Raw genomic sequence first — 24,351 nt, 5'->3', positions numbered from 1 at the left:
AGATTCAATTTGAGAAATTACTTTTTCACATTAATTCCTCAAACATTTAGAGCTGTCAGGATTAATTGTTTAATCGTCGCATTCATTCTATTATATTAAAATCCGATTACAGTCTCCAAAGGAGCAATATCTAACGAGACTGCCTGGCTGTAAACACGAATGTATCTTGTGCTGTGATGGATAACATAACAATTTTATGAGTGGGACACAAATACGTATCTGCGTTGCGTAGCTCGAGCCACGAAGTTGTAAGTCGAGAAGGCCAATGTTTTGTCTTGTTTGCAAACGAATTCAGGCAACTGCATCAGCTACGCCCACTTTAACTGAATGAGATGTTCATCTTTAATGCAATGCGTCGGTGTTAATAACAAAGTTGGGGTTATGTTTTGATTCAGACTGTGAAATTGTTTTGGCTTTTTGATATTACAATATAAATATTTTCGGTGTTTTTTTTAATTCACATTTTCCATGTTCGCGAAAAAATGTATATATATACATACAAATGTAATTTTGTTTTTCTTTTCCTCACTAAATGTGCACCTTGCATTTCTTCGTGTTTGTAACAAACCCGTATTTCCCTTGCTAGATAATCGTCTAACAACTGCCTCTCCACTGGTTCAAATTTGACCACAATAAGATATTGGTTGAATGGGAATGTGAATAACACAACTCAATGGACTTGCGCATTACATATTGCATTAGTTGGCCTGTGGCTACATCTACGGTACTATAGGTATTGATTGCTGCTGCTCGCTGCAGATATTTGTTTCTACGCTTTATTAACTTAACTCAACAGAGAAGTGTAACCTCTGTAGGCCCTGCCTCTTCCTCTTTAGGACCTGGCCCTTTTCCTGTGGGCCCAGGGTTGAGCTTGTTTGGGTAGTGGTGGGCAGGAACAGTAAGGGTAGGGATGAGGGACTCCATGATCATGCCCAATCTTAACCCCTCTTAGAGCCACTGGAGCTATGGCACTTTTCAATCTAAATTGAAAACTTTTTTTAAACTGCTTTTTGTGTTTAGTTTGTTGTCTTTCGCTCGCAACCTCCAATTAGCGCGGTTGGCTGCGTACAGTCTGAAAGATATTCAACATATATACATGTAGTATAATATAGATTACTGCATGTATAATAGATACAAGTCAACAAGTATGTTACATCTTGATTTGAAGCTTTCGTGACTGCAGGAATCCATACTCTGTGGTTGTTTCTGTAAAGTCACGTAGGTATCAAAACAAAACAAAAAATAAATTATAACGACGTCGTCCTCAGGCGGAAATTTGTTTTTATCCAGCAGTGGAACTGCTGAACCAGCGAGGTGTTGCGATCGAAACGTCGTGATATATTCTTTTTTGTTTTAATTTTTATACCTACGTGACTTTACCGAAAGAACCACAGAGTAAGTATATTATACTCAGGTTAAGCTTTGAATCTGACTTCTAACAAAACATTTGATTTTAATTGACCCCCTGCTCTCCCCAAGTACAGAGGTAATGGTCTACTTGAAAAAAATTGATTTCTTCACTTGAAACCTTATGGCGCTACCCCGAGATACCATAGTAGCCCGGCTCTCGCATAATGTCCGTGATGCAGTCATTTTTAGTCTGTTGATGGTCGACGATGCGGGAATCGACTCATCTCGACGAGCTGTACACTACGATGCACCACCACGGTGCGTACCGCGAGTGTTCAGGATTTCAGCGCAATCGTCCTTGCTGCGTTTCGACATCGCGGAGTGTGGCACTGATTTCGGATTGATTGGTACCCAAGTCTCGGAGTGAAGTACACCCCTAGAAAAAATAGTGTCCCAGAAATAAAATATTTAATTGCCTCGGCCATTTAGTATTCTTTGGTACCCCAGGGTCCCGCCATGAGGATCACTTAACTGTTTAACTTTATCAGCAGAAAAAAATTGGATTAAATATGTATATGGGGAAAATCTCATAAAGCACGCGTGCCTTGAGTAGGTACAAAATAACAGCCTGGGCTGTTGCTACACTCCCTGTTTACGTCTCCAAGCCGAACACAATTCCTGCGTCAGAGTTTCCTACTTCGTAAAAACTTTTTACAAGTCGCCTTAAACAATAAACATCACAAAGTGTCCAGTCTGAATGTGAAAATTTCTCATGTCGTGACACGTTTCTCATTTACATCACCCATTACTAATCGGAGCAATAATCCTGCCAAGACCTTCAAAATCAAAGCCAGTGCCGTTGAGACGAATGAGAATTATTCACGAGTTAAACGTAATATACAAAGCAGTGTGTTAATCATCGCAACCATTCAAGTATTGGCGCCTTTTGAATGGCTATAATTGCTCTGATAGTCGCATTGTTTTTGTGCTGTTCGCCTTCGGGGGTTCTCTGGTCTGACATTGGTGAGACAAGGACATGAAGAAAGCTGTCTCTGGTGTAGGCCAATCACTGTCAAAGACAATGCTCTATATATTGTCACAGCATGTTTTTTTTTTCATGTTCAACCACAAGCACGTGTGATCAATGCAGACCAGATTCCTTGCAAAACGTATCTATTTGGTGTTTTAACATCTTAACACCTATTTAATGCTTTTGTGACTGCAGGGATTCATATTCTTGGTTCTTTCGGTAAAGTCACGTAGAGGGGAAAACAATAAAAACAATTCTCACGACGTTTCGATTGCAACACAAGCAATCATCATCAGGTGTGAAATACCACAGCAAAACATTTTCTTGCTGTCGTGAGAATTTTATTGTTTAATTTAAATTATTTTATTGTTTTCCCTTCTACGTGACTTTACCGAAAGAACCAATAATATCTTAACACCTGTTTTACGTTGCGAAAAAGGGTAAAACCTCTTTTATTTCTCATGCTGCTCCAGCCCCGTGCCCTGCTCACCAGGAGGGAATTGCCGGTATATGCAACAGCGATGCGTCAAGCCACGCGGAGTTTAAACACGTTAGTCTTTACACGATGAGACACCTCCTTTACCAGTGGCAAAATATAGTAGTCGGGTTTTACCCTTTAAACTGGTACAAAACTGACACCTTTATACAAGGCATCATACACTATGAGACATCTCCTTTACCAGTGGCAAAATATAGTAGTAGGGTTTTACGCTTTCAACTGGTACAAAAACTGACACCTTTATACAAGGCATCATGTTTGTTATAACCACAACACAAGCAGTCAAAATGCAAACAAAAAAAACAACTCTGATAATGATAATGATATGCACGCCTTTTGACGTCATCTGGTCCAACACCAATGGAGACTAGGCTCTAAGAAAAGCTGTCTCGGGTGTGGACCAATCAACTTCAAGGACAGTGCATATCATTATCATCATCATCAGAGTTGTTTTTTTTTGTTTGCATTTTGACTGCTTGTGTTGTGGCTATTGCAAACATGATGCCTTGTATAAAGGTGTCAGTTTTTGTACCAGTTAAAAGCGTAAAAACCTATTACTACACGTTAGTCTTTTTCATCATTAGCTGCACTCATTTGCTTTTGGCTCTCGTGATACCATCACAAGCATGAGAAATTTACCAGACCAGGAAACTTATGACCAAATCACCTTCATTTTACTCAATCTCGCTCGACCACAGAAACTAATCAGGTTTTTTTTTAAGTCTGGTTAGTACTTCAGTTTCACTTTCATGTATTAGGTGTAGCCCTGTGAGCCATTCGGCCATTGAATCGAGTGCAACTGCAACAAACAAAAACACAAACATGAACAAGAAAACATTTTAAAGTGACTACGTGACTATGTGCAAACAGAAAATCCAAGAAAAAACAGCAAAATTTTGCAGAAAAGGCACCGTACACCAACGCTGTGTGCAAAAATCTCAGTGGGATGCAAGTCGAACAACAACCACAAGACAACTTAGATTAAGGCCATCAGTCGAACTCCGTACTACAACAAACAAACATGGCCAAACCAAAAAACTTTTCGAAATCATAGGAACTGTGACCGAATTTTCACAGTAAACGACATAAACAACATGCACCACCAAACCCTGCAGCCATAGCTGGGTGCGTGACCACCCAGCATTGGCAGGCGTCATCGGCTTGGCCTGCGAGGTGACACAGAGATAGCAAAATTCTGAGCGTTACCTCGCCACGCCAGTTTCTTCCCGCATGCCAGACTGCTCGTTAATGGAATTAGCCGAACATCACGACATTGGGACCCTCCTGAAAAAATAATGTTGAGACTCAACGAGGCTTTCCTGCGTAAATAATTGGGGAGTATGTTTTCGCGGTGAACACTTCCACCAGAGCCGGTCTGCATTGAGTAAAGGGGTTTGATTCCCAGCACGGCTGCCTGCTAATGACCGTTAGGAATTACCAACCCCCCCCACCTCTCAAAGCACATCCTATTGTGGCCGGTGGTAAATCCGCGCTCCGCCTGCCTGACATGCCTTGGCGTGCAGAGGTGGATCGCTGACAGCGAGCAGTAAAGAACGGAAAAGTTAACTTATTGTGCATCCCATTCTTGTGCGGCAGGCCCTTCCTTTTTGTTTGAGATGTCAATAAATTTAGAGGGACACGCTTATTGCACTTTCTTTTTTAACTCCGCGCATACCAGAATATATATGGAGGCGCGCGCGCCCTTCAAGAGCCACCACAAGCGGAGCTTTATAGTCGGTGCGCTCCCCGCAAGGGCAATGGTCCGTGCGCTGTGGCCACCCAGAATTATTTGCACGGCGTCGTCTACGCATGTCACCCGCTGCGCTCCGGGTGGTGCATCTTTACAAGAGTCGACCGCAATGGCACACGTCAATGTCAAAGCGCGCAGTTGAAAATCGCTACGGATTTTTACGTGAATTGTGAATTAAGGTCCTGTTGCACGCGTACGTTTCGCCGATAATTTCAACCGACCTCATCAGGCGATAGCCAGAGTTGTGGAGGATTCCTCCTGACGTTGTGGGTGTACTCTCCAATGCGACCGGTGTGCTTGACTAGCAACTAACTGGCATGTTTTGTTTTACCGTGACAAATCTTACTAATTGGCTGTGTTGGGTGGTGCCGGGTCTAACGACGCATTAATATTTACGCGATTTAAGCCAACAACCTCTATTGTGGACGTATATGTTTGACTATCTTGGTGGCACAGTGCTAGAGTGCGCAACTCATAATAGGACGATTGGGGGAACTCTAATCCCGGGTGGTGGTACAATTTAGTCACGAGCCACGGTCCTATCGACAACCTGGCCTCCGCCATAGGAATGTGGAATTTCAACCAGCTTAGGGCTGTAAGTGGCAAATGAGCGGGGAAACTACTTTGACTTTTGAGTAGTTGTCAACGAGCATGGGCATCAAACAGGCGTTGGTTCTCATGGAAGGTGGTACGCGTAACATTCCACCCTGCTCTACAGCTCTCCTGGCCAACGGTTTACTTATTCCAGAGAGTGACGGTCAACTGAATGGCGAGGCGGAAATTATTTTATACGACCGTGTAAAGCCCAGCACAAGAGAATCCCTCATTAAGGTACCCACGTATGTGCCCCCCCCCCCCTTACCACCCTGCGTGCGATATTTTTTAACGTAAAAAATCGTGACGAAATAATCACGAATTTGAAATCCGTTTAAACCAAATAAACAAAGTTATGCAACGGATAAATCAAGAATGCTGAGCAACTTTCACAGAATTCTTGGCACGAAAAAATTTCCAACATCTTTGAAATACTTGCCAGTAAAATTTGCCGTAGCTGTGTTTTGTTTTAATGACATTTATATAGCTGTGAGCAAATCATCAAAAAGCAAAACCAATTTTAAGACTCAACACTGCACCATTAACTTTCTTAGGCTAAGGCCCACTCTGTTTTGGACACCCGATCCAAACGTAAAGCTCTTGACATTGGCTTTTCCAAGAGGGAATATCAATTGTAAAACAATGGCCGCTGTTGTGCCTGACGCCGTGCAATCAGTGGGCCGCACGGGATAGGGTGAAGTGTGCATGCTCCATCTCTTCCAAGACGTCTGTCCAGCCGGGAAATGTAGGCCAAACACCCTCCTAACGGGGGCTCCTCAAGAATTTCCTCTAATGGAGGACCTTGCACCGGCAAGGGGTTTGTGCAAGCAATTACAGTGCTGCACCTTTGCCACTGCGCCTATTAATTAGAACCTGCTCTTTCAGTGCACTGGCAGGTTTGAATAGGAGGCAATGACCTACACAAGGAAAGGGAGCAATGGTGCCTGCAGCCCCCAAGGGGTCAACTCTGCATTCTTTACTGTGCTTCGTCTAAAGTCGATGTGGGCCTGGTGAATATATCATGGCACCGAGCAAAGGACTTTACTTTGTTGTATAGATTTTCATCCATTAGCAGTATATTTTTAGAACTGCACACTGTTTTTTCCCCTTCCTTCATTGGTGTTGATATATTGGCCAAAAAGGCTGGTTCTATTACCTCGCGCCAAGCCAGTCCTGGCATCATGAAATAGTTCTCCGAGACTTGGAGGTAAAAAAATTACGGCAATGTTTCCAGCATCGTGAATAATTTACACCATCTGGGCCATAAATGTCACTCGCGCAAAATGAAAAATGCTACATCATTGTCTCTCGGCGCGATGATTAAAATACGCATCCCTCTACAACTTTCCCAAGGCTCGCCGAGGTTAAGTAAACGCCCGGCGAAGCCAGAGCTCCAAGGAGACCGAGGGGTCATTGGGTTACTGACCCCCTCGGTTCAACGTACGTGCACTCACATGTATGTACGTAGAACTTATTTCGCACCGTGCATAGCCAACCGTGCTAGTTGAACACTGGCAGCCTCAGTTGTCGTGTAGGGCTTTCCCTCACCGTGTGCAAAGGCGTCATATCAGAACGTGAAGATTCAATTTGGACCCCTTGCAGAGCAGTGCAAATCTTCACTTTAGCGAGGTTATACTGCATCACGGAGCCACCTCTGAGATAAATTAAATTGACCTCTGGTCGACGCAGTAGAAGTGGCACTTTCCCAACCACGCCACCACCACCACCACGAGTTATTGTTTGCTGCTTGACCATCAAACCGATGTTTTTAAGTCTGTTTGGTTGAGTTCAACCAAATTCTTTGCGGATAGAAAAAAATTATCGCGACTTTTATTACAATCTGTGAGCTCACTTCACTTGAGAATCCAGTTTAATCATAGGTGCTCGTCTTGATTCAAAGCCAGGATACCAACCATGCCGGCGGAGCGCTTTAACCTGGCTATCCGGTCACCTCTGTTATTTTTTCTTTATATATATTTATTTTGCGATATTGGAGCTAATTAATGAGTGACGCGACACGATGGCGTGTTAACCCACTCGCTGGAGTATTTCAAAACACTAAAATGTAACTGTTAACTTTGCAGCGTTGTTTTCGCTCGCCACTTAACGCATACCATTCCCGTCTCTCGACAGTCCACTGTGTAAATCGATCTGGCGACAGCAGTTGCACAGTCAGCTGCGTGCGTCCGCTGACCTGCAAATGTACCACAAGTAATCTAATCAGGTTCATCGCATTATGTTAAATTGGCTTTGCTCAAATTTCCTTCAGAGGGAGATGCAGCCATCCTTTTTTCAGACGAGCCACAGTTCCGAAGAGATGATGATGATGCTCTGTGCAAATAAAGAGATGCTACAGGACTGACTGGAAATGTGTAGTCTTGTGAGTAAAATTATCCGCACAGAAAAGTGAGCCAGTATCCTCTGCGATATTTCATTAGCATTGAGAGCATCGTCCTGCTATCAAGCCGTGCTGTCTACCGACCGCAGAGGCGAAAAGGTTAGGGTTAAGGTGGGGTTCTTGCACTTTCGCAGGCCAAGTCTCGAGCAATGGACATGTACAGCCCATTTGTCAACCCACTGCTGGATGAGGCCCTACCAACTCCGTGCAGGCAGTGAAGGTTATTGGACCATAATTCACCACGCTGAAGGTGGAAGAGTACATAACTATACATTTCCTTCATTGGGACGCTGACATAAGAACGGAATATAACAATGTGTGCACAATGCAGTTATTATCTCAGCGATGCGTAAAGATTGCGGTGACTTTTAATCCTTGGTTTTTAACTGCGGATTGTGCAGCTTGCGTTCATTGCATCAGCCAGAAGCATGCAGGAGTGCGAGTGCTGTGCTTGGGATATTGAGTGTCTGTTGACAGGCCCTGTTGGTTGTGCAGGCACATTAATGTCAGCCATCCCAGAGTTGGTGGATTTCCTTGTGATCATAAAAGTCTCTTATTATAAACTACAAGGTCATCCTGCGAAATGCAGAAGAGATATTGCCTGAAACATCACGTGATATATGTTTCCTTTAAAAGCAGTGTTAATGGCGAATGTGTTGCACTTCAGCAGGGAAGGGGAAGGCAGCCCCATATATGGAGTAGTGCTTGCTCTTTCCTCCAGGCATAGTCCACACTCGTACTGCTTTACACAAGCCTCTATTAGCAACTGTCAGACTCTTACGTCTTACTTCCCTTCGGCACAAATTGTTGCGATCGGCAAGTGGATGGTTCGTACCGTACCGATGAGTCCCAGTGATGAAGAAACCACGAGGCAGTTGCCTTGGCGTGTTGCTGCCTAAATAAATAGCGCCGCAATCTTGGTTATTTTTATCTCGTGTTTCTTACAAGTTTGAGTGCAGAATATGCGCAGAGATGGTTGTGTCATTTCATCGTGCAAAGCATGCTGGGATTCCAGCAATGTTTCACTGTCTTGTGCAACTTGGTTGCCCACGCATTACACTGTACAGAGAATTTATATTATTCCCGACAAACTTTGCTTTTGTGACCATGAAAATTGATATTTTGAAATCTACCTATTTTCCAGAACATTCCAGATAGATTCAGTGCTGAGTAAACTTGGAGTAACTTCTAGAACATTCTAGAACTTTCCAGTAATATAAATAGGAGTATACATTCAGGGGCCTGAAGCCCACCAGTTCAGTTAAGTTCCAGCTGCCTAAGTGGATACATATCTGTATTTTTTCTGAGATGGCATCAAGAGGATGCAAGCATCCGGCAGACGCATTTTGCTATGTCTGCAGCCAATGTATCAAGACAAGAGCGAAAAAGTGCTCTGTGGAAGCATCTGCTCAGATATGTGAGGCCTACAAGGCATATTTTGGCATGCCTGTCGGGGATCAAGACAAACCCTGGGCACCTCATTTCACTTGCGATCAATGCAAAAAAAACTCTGGAAGGTACATTGGACAATTTTTGCTCGGAATTTTATGTTATAAAATTTGTTACAATTCTAAAATTGTGAAAGTAAAAAAAATGTTTTACAATTTTCAATGTTATTGAACAAATATATCATGTATGAAAAACGTTGCGAGAATCTTTTACAACGTTAGTCATGGGTGAAATAAATAGATTTTTGTAGGATGGTACAGAGGGGAAAAGAGAGCCATGAAGTTCGCTATCCCAAGAATTTGGTGGGAACCCACTCACCACTCAAGCAACTGCTACTTCTGCATGGTGGACACTTCCAAACGTCGGACTGTCAAGAATGCACCTGCTATCACGTATCCAGACCTTCCTTTATCCATCGCCCACGTGCCACACTGCCATGAGCTCGCCGTACTCACTCCTCCGGAGAGAGAGCAGCCGTCTTTGGAAGAGAGCAGCAAGTCAGAGAGTGAGGAAGACGTCGTAGATCCAGATGACAATTTCAGAGATGGAGCTAAGACAAACTGCTTTTATTGGCCACACATTCCAAAATTAACCGCAAATAACGCAATTGGTATTACTCACAAGCAGCATCGCCTCCCTACTGTGAAAACTTAGCAGGACCCTTATGAAAAAAGAGTCCTCGGAATCATTGTGGCTTCCTTGGGTAAAAACGCATCATAACAAAGTTGCGTGGCTGCTCTATTTAGGCTTAATTGTTGTTATATCGTGGTATCTCTACAATGGCTGCATAGGCATATATTTTAAGAAGGCTGTTTAAGAAATCTGTTGCCTATACATACCTGTCAACCCCTTATCAGTACCTTATTACAGACCAATTCTGACCTTATTGGTCACCCCGTGCCCTTATCAATCTCAACGTTCATTCCTACAAAGTCCCATCACAAGGAAGAAACACGAACAAATAGACAAAAACATTTTTGTTGCCGTATTGAAATGGCTGTACGCAGTATGGACCCTAAAAACTCAATTTCCCTGTACAAGAATACGGGGTAAACCGCATGGGTTGACAGGTACGCCTATACGGACTTAGCTTTGTAGCCGATACATTTGATCGACCGATGAATTATAGTAGAAGGCCTTCTGTGCGTCAGTGTCATCCTCCCCCATTCTCGCGACGTGGCCGTCCGGACGGAGACGTCTCGAGCGGACAATGCCATCGACGTCAGGAAGACTCGGGCCTTGGCATCAAGACGTTATTCTTGTTGCGAAACAAAATCGCGGCGTCTTGGTGCCAAGGAGTCCATTGCCAGACACCCACGTATGGCAGGCTTGCAAGCCTGTTTCGAGTCCGCAGGAAGGTCCACGTCTTGGCACCGTGCACTGTCGGACTGGTGGCATCGTGCAAGCCTCGTCGATTGTGGATCTCGGTAGATGCACTGAGACAACACTGAGGCCCAGGCATCGTGTAGAGATAGCATAATGGATGCAGCCAGGTCAATCCTGTAGAGGTTTCGCAGGCTTGCAGCGGCCTTCCGATGACTGCCTGCAACCGGGATATATAAAGTCGCCAGTGTTGAAGGTGATGACACCGGTTGCAAATCTATGAAAATAGAACTACAAACGAACGTTAAGTTTATATGGAAAGCTATATATCTCACACTCTCCATAATGTCTTCGATTAAAGGTATCAGGCCGAACAAAGCCCGCTTAAAATGTGTTGTCGTTCCATCAGGCCTCAGTAACTTTTACCAAGTGTTGAGTGTCAGGAAACATGTGCGTGTTGCCAACCCGAGGGCTTTCCTGTAAACGCTTGAACTCTGTCCAGTTTGTTCCTTGCGATCTCTTCGGATTTGTACCACATGCCGTTGTTGTTTTTTGTTTGCCACGTGCTGGGAGCTGCTTCAAATGAACTGAACCAAAACGTTCCCGAATTGTTGTTGTTGTCCTGAAGAAGCTCCCCAAGAAGCACGTGGAGAGAAACATCGGCCGTCGTGCCCAATCGAGGCGCGAGACGGCCACCAACCCCGAAAAGGGCACCGGGAGAACCGAGCAGCACAACCGCGATAATCTGCGCGGTCGTCTGTAAGAGTTTCTGTGTGTCTGTGTGTGTGTGCGGATGTCAGGTGCGGGAGAATGTTTTGGTAGTTGGTGACTGTGAGCTGCATGCAGCAGTGAGCCCCGTATCCCCCACACACCCCCAGGGCTCAGAGAGAGACGTGTAAATAAAGCAAGTGGATCGCAGTCACGACAGGAGCCAGGTCTTATTTGGCAAAAATCAATATGTGCAACCAGGTCCTTTGTCATGCTCACAGTCTGAAGAAAGTGGTTTATGGGTGCGTACACCGGGACACACAACGTACAAAGACAAAGATTTCCCCTCATAGCCTGAGCAGACTGTTGGCGAAAGTGTCCTTAGTGAGCACCTAAGAAAGCCAATAGGGTGATGAAGTGGATGGTGTTGTCAGCACTAGGGTCGGCCATCTTTGTCCCCCAATGTTTGATGTCTCTACAGGTATAGGTACTAATCTAGATTTGAAGTTTTCGTGACTGCAGGTATAAAAATATATTTTATTTTTTATACCTACGTGACTTTACCGAAAGCACCAAAGAGTATAGTGTCAGGTACTCATTATAAAGCTGCATAAACTGAGGGGACGTTCAGGACACGTTCAGATATAAGAGAAATTAACGTTGCTTGTAGACCAGTCCGCTAACCATGACACTACACGCACACTCTCGTACACTTATACATCTCTGTATTACACTGACTCACTCCCCCATGCTCAAAATGGGTACTGTGCAGTTGTTTATGCCCGTGGCAGGCATTACCTTGTGGCGCTTCACGGTATTTATGACACTCGGATATTTGTATTTCTGGTGTACAGCGTATAACAACATGCAACTGCACCTCAAGATGCAACTGCACTTCATGGGGAGGACTGGGCATGAGTTTTAATAGGCTGAGAATGATAGTCTTGGACTTGGGTTTGAGCAGAGGCGAGCGGTCAACAGCACAGATGGCTGGACCTCAAGCACAGCAGAGGAGAAGGAGCGACCTCCCACATGGCGAAGGTTGGCTGCACCATTACAGTTAACAAGTCTGTTTACCCCTTTGTAACCACATCTGTGATTGTGCTATAGGCGATAAACGTGCACTATGAGCTATAAACATGCACCTGAATTTAAATTCTGTCACAGTTAAGTCGTATTTTATTTTCATTGCACTCGTTCTGAGTTAACAATGATTTATTTTGGACTTCATTGTGTTACTCATTTTCCATTTTACTTTTATTTTCTCAGTTTATACTCATTGTTTGGCACGACTGATGTGAAGCGTGATGAGCCAAATGGCAGGTGTTCCCTAGTTTTGTAGTTTTGGGTCAGCACTTGTCACGTTGAGCACTGGAGAACAGTGATCGTTACCGCTATTTACTGTGTGGATTTTAAGCAGTTTGTATGGATTTAGCAATTCAAATATTACCACTACACCTCTGATTAGCGCCGTTGGCTACGTACGATGCGAAAGAGGTTCAACATACACATACATTGGCATTGCCATAGTGGACACCTCTTGTAAAATTTACGTGAAAGACCCAATAATTTTACAGAGAAGGTCACCGTGTCACTGCCATGACCAAGGTTGCGGATTGTGAAGTTTGGCCATGGCGTGTTATATTTTTTGTGAATTTATGTTGGTCATTTGATTTATAATGCCCTCACTAAAATGGTCCTCAACTACGTTGACTGATGATGAGACTCATTTCAATATTAACTGGGGCGCTGTGCAGATGGACAGAAGATGGGTCATCAAGATAGACACTGAGGGAGAGAGATACGACACACAACGAGACAGATATACAGAGACAGGAGCCCTGGTGCAGATGGGTAAAAGAGGGGCACTAGAGACAGAGAGACGTAAAAAGTAACCTGTAAAAACAAAGTTTTTCACTATAAATCCTTTATATGCGTGGCATCGGTTTTATTTTATTATTCATTTCTGTTTTTCTTGAGTAAGAGATTCATTTTTATCACATTGGTATTTTAAATTAAATATGAAAAAAAACATTTCCTAAAAAGTGGAAAATTTTGGAATTTTTTTCACGAAAATAAATTGTCACGCACAACGATTCTGTGTGTAAAATGTCAGATCGATTGGATCACGGGAAGTGGGTTAAAAAACGACCGAAAGATTTGCACGGTCGTAAGCGCGCAAGCAAGCAAGCAAGTGAACTTAATATAAAGGATTTCAAGAGACGAGGAGTCGCACCCAGGGCAATAGAGGGGGCAGACCACAGACTCAGAGAGACACGGAGAGTGACAGTCACGTGGGCAGACACGGCAAGACGTAGAGAATGTTGGGGTCTGGACTAAAGTAGGGTGCTCTGCCAGGTAACACTTTGCACATCGCTAAGAGACGAGACGTTAGGATGAACGCATCGCATCATATCGTTGTTTGAGCTCATGATACATGCATCGAATTGTGTGTGGTAAGAATCGATGTGTTTTTTTATACGTATAAATATGTACGCATATAATGAGCTGAGGAGAGCTCAGTGGCGCTCAGGGAGGTATTTATTGTAATGGTGAACTTTAAATTGTGACATCTCAATGAAACATGAGAGGCAAATGGTTATAGCCCGAGTACAAACAACACTGCTAAGCGTGATGACGATATGATGATGAAGATATTGATCAATAAAAGCAACATTTCAAATATGAATGTGATCATTGATTACCTTAGTCTTGACAATGAGAATGCCTTTTAAAAACGAATGCTCCATGACATACCTTGGCGACTCTCACAATTTAAAATAATTACATCGCTGAAATAAAAAACACAATAATGGGACACCGCATCGCCCTGCCTCCGAAAACCAAGAACACTTTGGTGGCTAAATGAGATTATTCCTTCCACTGATTGGCACCGGTTGCTATTTGTGACAAATGGCAGCAGGCCACCCAGGAGTTGTCGGGTCATAAGAGCGAGAGGATGAATGATCTCGGAGTCGGTGTGGGTCGTTAGGGAGACGAATAACATCAACAACAAAAATCCCTGCTTCCACCATTTGCCGTAGCCATAATGAGGAGGCTGTCAGGGCTGCCAAGGACAATTCATTGTTAAAAGAAAAAGTAAAGAAATACCCTCAGCTATTTTCACTCTTGCCAGTGTGCATTGTTCAAATTCTGGCGATGGGCGCGCACACATCATTAAACAGGAGGGTTTCACTCGAGTTGTGTTTTACAGTCGGTGTTACAAATGATTACCACCAGCATATATTTCCTCCAGTTTTGCCTCTTAATGCGGGAAAGTATTCACGTAGCAGTGTCCTATTTGCTTACTGCTTTCCTTCACCTCCAACATCATTTGCGCCGCGTCAACGTGCATCCGCATCTCTCGATGCTGAACAAGACATCACGGACACGTGCGTCGTGGAGAGAATGCAGCCGGTGGTTTCGTGCACTGCTCTCTTAACCCGGCGCTGTGAGCTCAATTCCTGGACATGGTGAACATCAGCGGCGGAGTGATGCTAAATGTTGCCTGGTCCAGCCCTGCTACCCCTGCCCCATTCCCTTCGCCCAGCAGTGGATTGACAAGTGGCTGTGATGTATTCAGATTTTTTTTTTACGTTGTACAAAAAAATGGAGCCATAGACGTTGGGGAAAAATGCCTTCAGCCTCAAAGAAATGTGGCTGAGTAGATTGACAACAAAAAATAAAGCTTCTTCATTGCAGTATTCAAGAAATCCGTTTGACAGATATTGTTCGTTTAAAGAAGACACAGTCAATTTCTTAATAGACCCACAAACTGGCTCTTGTCTTTGAGCCACATGTTTTATCCGGGATAATTATTTTCCAAAGTTACGTTTTAAACGCGAACACACAGATTTTTGGAGTCCAGGCAAAATGAAGAAGTATGTCATGTAGTCCCACCACCAATTGGTACGCCACACGGTAAACATTCCCACACCACGCAAGGTGTTATGTGTTCTCTGTACTTAAATAATAATCATAATAATGCGTACACACGGTATTACGCGCGCCAACATTCTCCCTCACTCGAGAGGGAAAGTAAATGATGTTATACCACACGATGCAGTGGTGTGCAGTACAGTCGGCGGCCTTGCCGGAGACGAGGCCATGCAACTGAATACTTTGGAACATGCAGAGTGGCGGGCATGGATCCCGCCCACCATATTGTGTTGGTTGACAGTGGCCCGCGTCCCATCAGGTGTTAGCAAAGCACAGAAATATAAATCAACATGTGAAACTGGATATATCTGAGCTCAGGAAAAGGACAGACATAGTGGGGGCGAGACACAGAGAGAAGGCAAAGCGTGGAACAGATTATGGAGGGTGATGATGAGTTGGGTAAAAGTCTAAATAGTAACAATAAGGTACTTTTTTCTCAACGGATATATTTTCTTTGCACATTTTTACGAGTTGATAAATGATTAAATTATCTATTTATGACGGTGGCTGTATAAGCTACCAATATTGAAAACTGTGAAATATCTTGGGTAATGAATGTGAAATGTGGCATTTGTATTCCACAAAAATGCAGGAGGCTGTTCGAAGCCCGATACACTCCTGTGTGTAGATACATTTAAACTTGTATGCTATTGTATCATTCGGAATAGATGGGAGAAACTCTATAGCATGTGCCTTGACCATAATGCACTGTGTTACGGTATCTGGCGGTATGGATCGTGCGGCCAGAAAAATTGTGAATGGCCAACATGTTGATGAAGAATGAACGTCGCTTTACACAAGAATTCCGTGTTATTAATGGACTAAATATATTAGTAAACAGATTTATTATGGAACTGCGCTTAGTAACGGCCTTATTGATATGACCAATAGTTGTTATGATGACATGTAATATAATCGATTAAATCTTGACTTAAAGCTTTCGCGACTGCAGGAATTAATGCTCTTTGGGTCATTCGGTAAAGTAACGTAGATAGAAAAATAAAAAATAAATCACGACGTTTCGATCGAAAAGCTGCTGTCACGAAAGCTTTAAGTCAAGAAAGTATTATTATTGATATAGTCCTGGCTTAGAGCCCAAAAGGTGCATGCATCAGTAAAACAGGTGATCGTGTTCCATAGTTGGTGGACAATGGGGAGGATTACTACTACGACCACTCCGTAGGTTTTCACAGTTGTGCTGTGCAGCTTTGCCATGTGTTTTCGAGTTGTACCACGTGTGTTGTCTAGCACGATGTCCGACGTTTCGATCCACGTGCACAACAGACACCTGCAGGCAGCGAAAGGTGTGCTTGTGGACGACTTTACGGGTGCTTGTGGGAGGAAGGGAGGTCAGGCCCGAGGAGCCGGAGAGAAATTGAGGGAGGAAAGTAACGCCGAAAATTGAAACTGGACGGTTTCCAAGCGGAGGTGATGGAGAAGCTTCCCCGTTGGGAAACCATGCAGACAACACGCAATCAGTTTTGTGCCAGATAAATGAAACATTGTCTTGAGAGCTTGGATAAAAAAAACTAATCCTATTTAAACATCAGTCATTGTCATTGCGAAGGCATAACAAGGGTGATTTTGTTTGGACATTAAATATTCCCACCTACTTAACTGCAAATTATAGTGAGAAAGTCATGTGTAAAAAGGTCATGACGATATTTAGAAAACCAGTAGTTGTCAGAAAGTGTTAGATTGTCTACCATCAACTTAACTATGTTACCATTAGCAATATTAGTGAAATACCCTAAAATAACACCACACTGTTTTGACACAGACAAGATTCTAACGACCTTTAAAAAGTGAAAGGTTGTTAGATTTTCCATTTTTTTTTCTCCCCAGAAAAACATCACCATGTGTCTTGCCTCTTTTTCTGCAAGGGGCAATGATTGGTACGTACATTCCAATTGAGTAATTTTTCTGCATTTTTTTTTACTTTTCCGCATTTGGACCGCGATGCCGGCACACGATAGCCTACTCTTGCGAATGACACCACGGGATCTTTAACATCCACTGTGAAAGAAACGAATTTTAACGGTTAACACACCCGCAGTATTAACCAGGGCGGCCGCTGGAGAGGAACCGTGAAGCTCTGGACCAAGCGCAACCGCTGGGCCACGTCACAGCCGTATTTGTTGACCGTCGAATTTACTTAACATCGTAGAAACGTTTTGGAGGAACAACTTCTGAAAGGTTTTGCAATGGGGCCCATTGTATGTATGTTTAACTTCTTTCGCACCATACGTAGCCAACCTTGCTAACCTGAGGTGCTGAGAGAGGACAGCAAACTTAACACAACAAGCAGTCCTAAAGAAATGTGTTTTCAATGTACGCTTAAAAGTGCGTAGCTCCAGTGGTTTCCTGATATCGGAAGGAAGAGCGTTCCAGATGGCCACAGAAGCGCATCTGAAAGCGCAGTGGCCGTCTCTGTTCGATGGTTGACCATTAGACAATTATAGACCACGGTAAATGTTCTCACCAGGCAATCGATGGTGTCGCACACATTGCTCCACACAAGCCTGCGATGGGGAGTTCCTGATCGATCCTGTGTTGAAAGGCGTTTTGTGCCAGACTGAACAAATCACGCAGACTGTGACTCCCAGAGATTGTCAGACATCAGAAGAAGCTAAGCAGGTTTCAAACCTGCACAGCGCTTAAGAGGGGGCGGTGTCCGCCATGCACAACAACGGGCGCTGTAGGCATTGTGGGAAGCAGAAGAGCAGTGCAGCGATTTGAATTGTTATTTTGTGCTTTCCTCGCTTAACCAGTGTGGTGAAGTATGGTCAAATAGCCCTAATATTCCACAGCTGCCACATTGTGGAGAGGCTCTCATCTAGCAGTGAATGTGCATGCTTATGCCAGCAGTCACTCGATATCAGTACATTTAAATTCAAATTAATTACACAGAAGTTAGGTAGGATGCTAAAATATATTCTAGATTTGAAGCTTTCGTGACTGCAAGGATTCATATTCTTGGGGTTTTTCGGTAAAGTCACGTAGGTAAAAAATTAAAATTAATAAAAGTAAAATAAAATAAAAAATCACGACGTTTCGGAGGCAACACAAGCTTCCGTCTTCAGGTGGAACCGTCACAGCCCGACAGCTGTATACAGCTGTCGGGCTGTGACGGTTGCCTCCGAAACGTCGTGATTTTTTATTTAATTTTACTTTTATTAATTTAAAGTTTTTTACCTACGTGACTTTACCGAAAAAACTTAAGAATATGCTAAAATATGTTCTTCTTAAGTCACAGTGTCTCTCGCGTTCATTGCCAGGCCCCCGATGCAGTGGTATAAATTCCACATTTCGATGACAGAGGTCAGTTTTTTTGAACGGGCAACCACAGCACGTCCTTATCGTTTCATTGGTCTCAGTAAGATGATGGGCTGATTTGACACTTCACTGGGATGTGTGTTCAATGTTAGAATGTCAATCGTTGCCGTGAAGTGAAATTCAATGTTCATTTATGTACTGCTCCAGTGCGTTGAAAATATGCTGATTTCAGAAACAAAGGCAGATGGAACTTGCCTTCAGCATTATTGTTTTGAATAAGACTATCATGCTCAACTTTCTACGGATCTTGATTGCTGAATTATACCTACTTTACATGGCTATAACTCTTATTTCTCTCACTCTCTCTCTCCCGCATGTCCCTTATATTCCATGTCAATCTCGCTGCCCCCTGCCTCTACCGCGGATGGTGAGCCGACTCGTCCGCCCTTCGCCCCGTGTCCTTAACTGTAAATATTGCTTGATAACGCCAACCGTCAATCTCCGTGTTCATGAGCCCACACCGCCTGCCCTGCAAGCCTCAGCACTCTGGACAGGACCACAGCATAGCACGCTTTCATTGCCCATTCACACGGCAGCAGAGTGCTCCTGTGATGCATGCCCGAAGCAGCACAGCGTTAACTGCGATACGTGCGCAGGGCACAGTTGTGATACATGAAGCCCTACGGAAGCCTTCCAACACACATACACTACGGCACGTGTTTAAAAAAGGTCAGTTCTATTTAAAGCTTTCGTGACTGCAGGGATTCATCTTCTTGGTTCTTTCGGTAAAGTCACGTAGAAGGGAAGTAATAAAAGAAACAAAATCAAACATAATAAAATAATTATTTTATTATGTTTTATTTTTATTATTCTACCTGACTTTACCGAAAGAACCAAGAAGAAGGTCAGTTCTGCACACAATACTCAACCCTGGAGATTTAAAGGGCCTTCCACGTCCAATGTACTGTGTATTCTATATATGTACACAACGTATGACACGTGTGAAATGATACACACAGTTCCGCCACAAGAAACACGATGGGATTGTCGGTGTGCGCAATTGAAATCGATGCCTTCATACACCCACGCGCCCTGCTTTAGTTCCCCAGTGGCAACGAAGACATATTTTTTTTTCTGGTGGCAACCCCTATCCCTGGGCCACGGCACGGAGCTCGCCCGACGTCTCTGGGAGGGTCGGAGTTGTCGGATTCCAGCTGCTTAGGCAGATAATGAAGTGGTAGCGGACTCTGGCAAAGGCACGGCGCGCACGCAATTACAGGAGACATACGAGCGTGAGAAAGCCGGGGGTAATGAGGCCTCGTGTGAAATCTCCGTGGGGAGATGGCCGTGGAGGCAGGTGCCAGTTGTGGTTGTGCCACCCAGGCTTTACAGGCAATCGGCCCAGATCACTCAGTCTCGGTTGAAGCTAAAGCATCTTGACGTGGAATGCCTCGAGGCAGAGCAGTGTCAGCTTGTGGTGAGCAACAATGAGATTCTCGGTACGGATTCCAGCCTCGGCACTCAAGACAGAAATGGTATTTTCGATTTTAACAAGATTTGTGGCATCAGCCCAATCATAATAACAGGTGCAACATTTCAACTAGATGGTTAAATACAGTTGGCTTTGGCCAGCTTTGAGAGATAATTATGCATTTATTAGGTTTTATTTGCACCACAGATGATGAAAGCTACCTTTACACAGTGGCCATGCTATGAGTTGTTGTCGTTTGCAACACGATATGTAGTTCTGTTGTGAATTTTCCAGGGTGGGTTCTCTGTGAGGAGAATTGCCCATCATATGAATGTTATTTTTGCCTCATTCCTTGACTGTAAAAGCATAACTGACACGTTCTGCAAGTGGTGATATTAAAAAAATTGACATTTCTAGAAAAGTATCACGTATACAAAAATTAAATACGGGTAACCATTCACCCCCCTGTCGAGTCGCTGAATTTGCCACAGGTCGCTATCCGATTCAAAAAAATCTATTCTCTTCAACACTGTAGTGCATGTCTACAGGGTGTCATACAATCCAATTACATATTCATTAGCTGAACACGTGGCACCTGTCTCTGCGATTGATTTGAAAGCCAACATTGTGAATCACCATTCGTTTTCTTTGGTGAGGTCACGTAATGATCTGACCACATTTGTGTCATCCAGACCCTCCACCACCCGACAGAAGCCCAACGAATGGGTTGTCACGTGTGCAAGCGTGGCAACTAATTTGGCCAGACCATGATGTGGTCTAACCCACAAAGCAATGATGATGAACCATGCACTTGTTTTTACTATTTCATTCTAACACATTCCATCGTGTTTTCAGTCTTATTCAATACATTTGCTTAAATGTTTATTTGCATATCATTTGCTTACAATGTCAATTATTAATTCTTATGGATGAGCAAGACAATCGCTTTTAATTGCTGAATCAATGAATAGTTTACTACACATTTAAAAAGTACCTACAGCCCATCCATACATTATAATACAATAATTTTATGAGATTACTATTTATCTACAGAATAATAATGTACCATTTGTGATATACGTGGGTAACACGTGTTTCACGATGGTCTATTGAGTACGTGTACATTAGCCATACCTACTTGCTTTTCAATAGTGTAACTCCTAACACGCACTTGTTCTTAACTGGTGCAAATTATCTCGTTTCAGATTTAACATCTTACTGCAGCAAATCGTAGTTTCTTTGCTCGGTAATCACAATGTGTTCAAATGGAGCAACGTTGCCAGGATGTTTAATTCAATGTTGTTACCAAGCCAAAAAAACTGGCTTACACCGTAACGAGATGGCAAACTTTACCCCCCTCCCCTATCTCTCTCTCTCCCCCTCCCCCGAACCCGGTGTGGATGATTTAATCATTCATATCATTCGGTGACATTTATATTAAACGCCAAAGAAACAAAACCGCGTGCTCAGACTGCCAATGGCGAGAGTGTAGGTGGCGAGTGGGCGTGCGTGAGAATCAGCGTGGAGGTGACAGCTCTCAGCCGCTCGTTGGGGAAGGTGAGAATATTTGCACGAATGTTTGAGATATAAAATAAACATTTATTGTTATTCTTATTCCCGCATTGGCTTTGACTGTCACGCGCATTGCTCGAACTACATTTATGTCATGTAAACGAACCTTTATTCGTAAAAAGATAACATTGAACTGGGCACATCACGACACAGAGCCAATGACACTGAGACAACGTTACTCCTTGCGCCTATTTAATACACTCTAAACAAATTACAATAATATACTGCGGCATATCAACTACAGGTTTTGCTTTTCTAGTCATAAACGACCTCGTTAAAGCCCCCCCGCTCCCGACATGTTTTGCCTTACATTGGCATGCGTGTCTATGCGTTAGACAGTTTACGATTGGTGGGTGAAAGTCAACGTCATAAGATGGTCACTCGAATGCGGGTTTATATATTTGTTTTACTTACCACTGAAGCGGTGCCTGAATGCACAACGTTCACCTTCACCATACCGTGAATGAGCCGCTTTAAACTGCTGTACTCACTGGGTGGCAGCCAACGCCAACAATATCAAAGCTCCCGTGTATTTTTTTAAAAATTCATATCATAATAATGGTACATGTACAGGACATTACAGCACTATACAATGAACAGGACTGTACATCTCTTGTATAGCCACCTAACAATATAAATCATCTTAAGCTCGAGCTGAATAATAAATAAGCTGTTACAGTTACAATAATTACACAAATTATGGCAATACTATCTGGAACTTGCCACGCCGTTTTTGTACGCTGCGTCAATACGTGCGCTGTCGTGGAAATAAAAGCAACGTGGGCTGACTCACGACGTGTGTGTGTGTCTTTTTTTCCTCTTCCCATGGAATTATTTATTTATAGATAAGTTACAAATAACAACCAAGGAAATCAAAACAATATTACGTTAAAAAAATTGAATAACCGAAAACATGTCAACGCCTTCGTGACGAGTCCTCTTGCCCTCTCGTCTCAGCTCTCTTTTGTTGTTGTTGTTTTTGTTTTCCACGTGAAAAAGAAAATCAAGCGGCTGAAACACGGCCAGCTACTCAAAGAGTCAACTTTGTTTGAACACCTCCTCTTCTTCCTCCTCCTCTCACCCTCGCGGATTCCTAGGGCCTCCTGCTCCGAACGCCGCGTGGCGCTTGTGTCCGTGCGACTTTCTCTTCTCTCTCTTTTCAAGTAAACCAACGGGTCTCGACAATCCGCGCCCGCCAATTCCCCCCGGCGTCTTCAGTGGGCCGTACGCCCCGCGGGGAAACAATTCTCCCCATCGCCGGCGCTCCTCCAGCCAGCCCCCATCCTCAATCCTCCACCAAATGCGGCGAGGCGGCGCCACAGCGCTAGTGTGTGCGTCTGGCGTGCGTGCCTACCGAGTGCGCGCGGTGGGTGTCAACCTTGCGCGTGATGAGCGTGAGCCCCGTATGATTCACGCAAATTTGTGCAACTGTTTTGTGATCGGTTGTGTTCTAGTGGTTGGCGCGTTGTGGCGTTACGAATCCAGTGACCTGAGTTGGATTCTTGCTCACGGCGAACACCGGTGATTGCGATTATCTGAACCGATCCTGGCCTCCCCTGATTCGACTCAACTTCAGATGAGTACCTGGTGCGGTGTATAAACAAAACCACTAGGGAGACAAAGGTGGTCGGGCACGGTGCTGGCCACCTACCCCTTCGTGTGCTGTGCCGCCCTTCATAGATGCTCACTAACAGCACTTGCCCTAACAGTCTATTATTGGCTATATGCGGGATCTTTGTCTTTGTATATAATTCCTCGCTAACTAGCCACTGACCAGGTATTCAAAACGACCATATAGGGCATTCCATGTCTTTGTATTGTTCCGTACCGATATCAGGGGTGGGTTTGTTGTTATATGTTTCGATGGTACACTGATGCTTGTCTGCCCGGGCGTGCACAAGGCTATCCGTGCATGTCCATCCGGCTGCTCAAGTGGCTAATGTACAATTATTACATTTTGGTGGCGGTAAAAAAAATACAATATGAAGTGTTTTGGCAGAGGTGGGGAGATGAATGGGAAGGGGCCAGGGCATATATTGGCTGCGTTTCTCTCACACGGAGGTGGTGCGCTTGAAACTGTGGAAACTGATGCGGGTGGGCGACGTGGGGATGGACATTGCCCTCGTCACCCGCGCCCTGATCGCGTGGTTGTCCAGCCAGCGGTGCCACCGCTTGCGGATTGCAGAGCGCACCTCGCCGTTCAAGAAGCAGTAGAACACCGACACGAAGAAGCCCTGGCGACACACAACAGCCTGCGCATGAGACGGACGTCGATTCACAGCGCGACGGCCGCTCAACTTTACCGAAAGAATCAAAGAGTATGGATTCATGCAGTCACGAAAGCTTCAAATCAAGATTTCACTTGGATGCACCCGATCTTGTCACATCTGGGAAGCTGAGAGGGGTTGAGCCTGGCTAATAAGTGGACGGGAAGACTGCCTAGGAATATTGCGTGTTGTAGGTCTGGGCTACGATGTGGACAAGAGATGGCAGTGCATCTGTAGATTCCTGAGTGTATCTGCGTGGAGTTATGAGTGTTGTCCTTGTTGTGTGTGCGGGTTTTCTATTGGGTAGGCCAGCTTCTCTCCGGCATAGGTTGATGGACTAAAATGTTATTCCGCTTTAAAAAAAAATTAGTGGCGAAGCAGAACCTTTGTTGTTAATAATGCAACAGCGTCTTTAATGTTCACTTCATAACAGAGCCCACTTTGGAATTCCCTGCAGAAATCACGGTCTGGCTGTCTCAACTATGCCACCCACTCTATGCAAATCGACTCGATGTGAGACCGCCGATGACTGGGCAATGCAGACAGCCGAGCCAATTTGAGCCACTGAACCTTTGCACAGTGGCTGCGGTGGGAGCGATCGGTATTTCCAGCAGACCACCCAGCCACCCCAATGTATAAATAATACAGGCAGCCAAGCACAGATATATATATATATATTTTACTATTGTTGTTGCTTCTCGCAACAACAACAAAAAGCTGACTTC

General features: G+C 44.1%; 1 protein-coding gene across 2 annotated transcripts in view; it reads right to left on the bottom strand.

The window, feature by feature from the left end:
- Positions 1–21,177: 21,177 nt before the first annotated feature.
- LOC133346182 (corticotropin-releasing factor receptor 2-like) overlaps positions 21,178–24,351 on the bottom strand; it is a 59,153-nt gene continuing 55,979 nt past the window's right edge. For both annotated transcript variants that reach the window (XM_061557667.1, XM_061557668.1), the window contains exon 12: positions 21,178–23,593. In XM_061557667.1, the coding sequence (XP_061413651.1) occupies positions 23,411–23,593 (183 nt within the window). In that variant the 3' untranslated portion in view covers positions 21,178–23,410. The remainder of the gene's footprint in view (positions 23,594–24,351) is intronic.

The sequence above is a fragment of the Lethenteron reissneri genome, chromosome 23 (genome assembly GCF_015708825.2).
Source record: "Lethenteron reissneri isolate LAM-NWPU_2019-01 chromosome 23, ASM1570882v1, whole genome shotgun sequence".
NCBI lineage: Eukaryota > Metazoa > Chordata > Hyperoartia > Petromyzontiformes > Petromyzontidae > Lethenteron > Lethenteron reissneri.
Note: the sequence above shows the minus strand (reverse complement) of the source record. Positions and strands in the feature narration are given on the sequence as shown.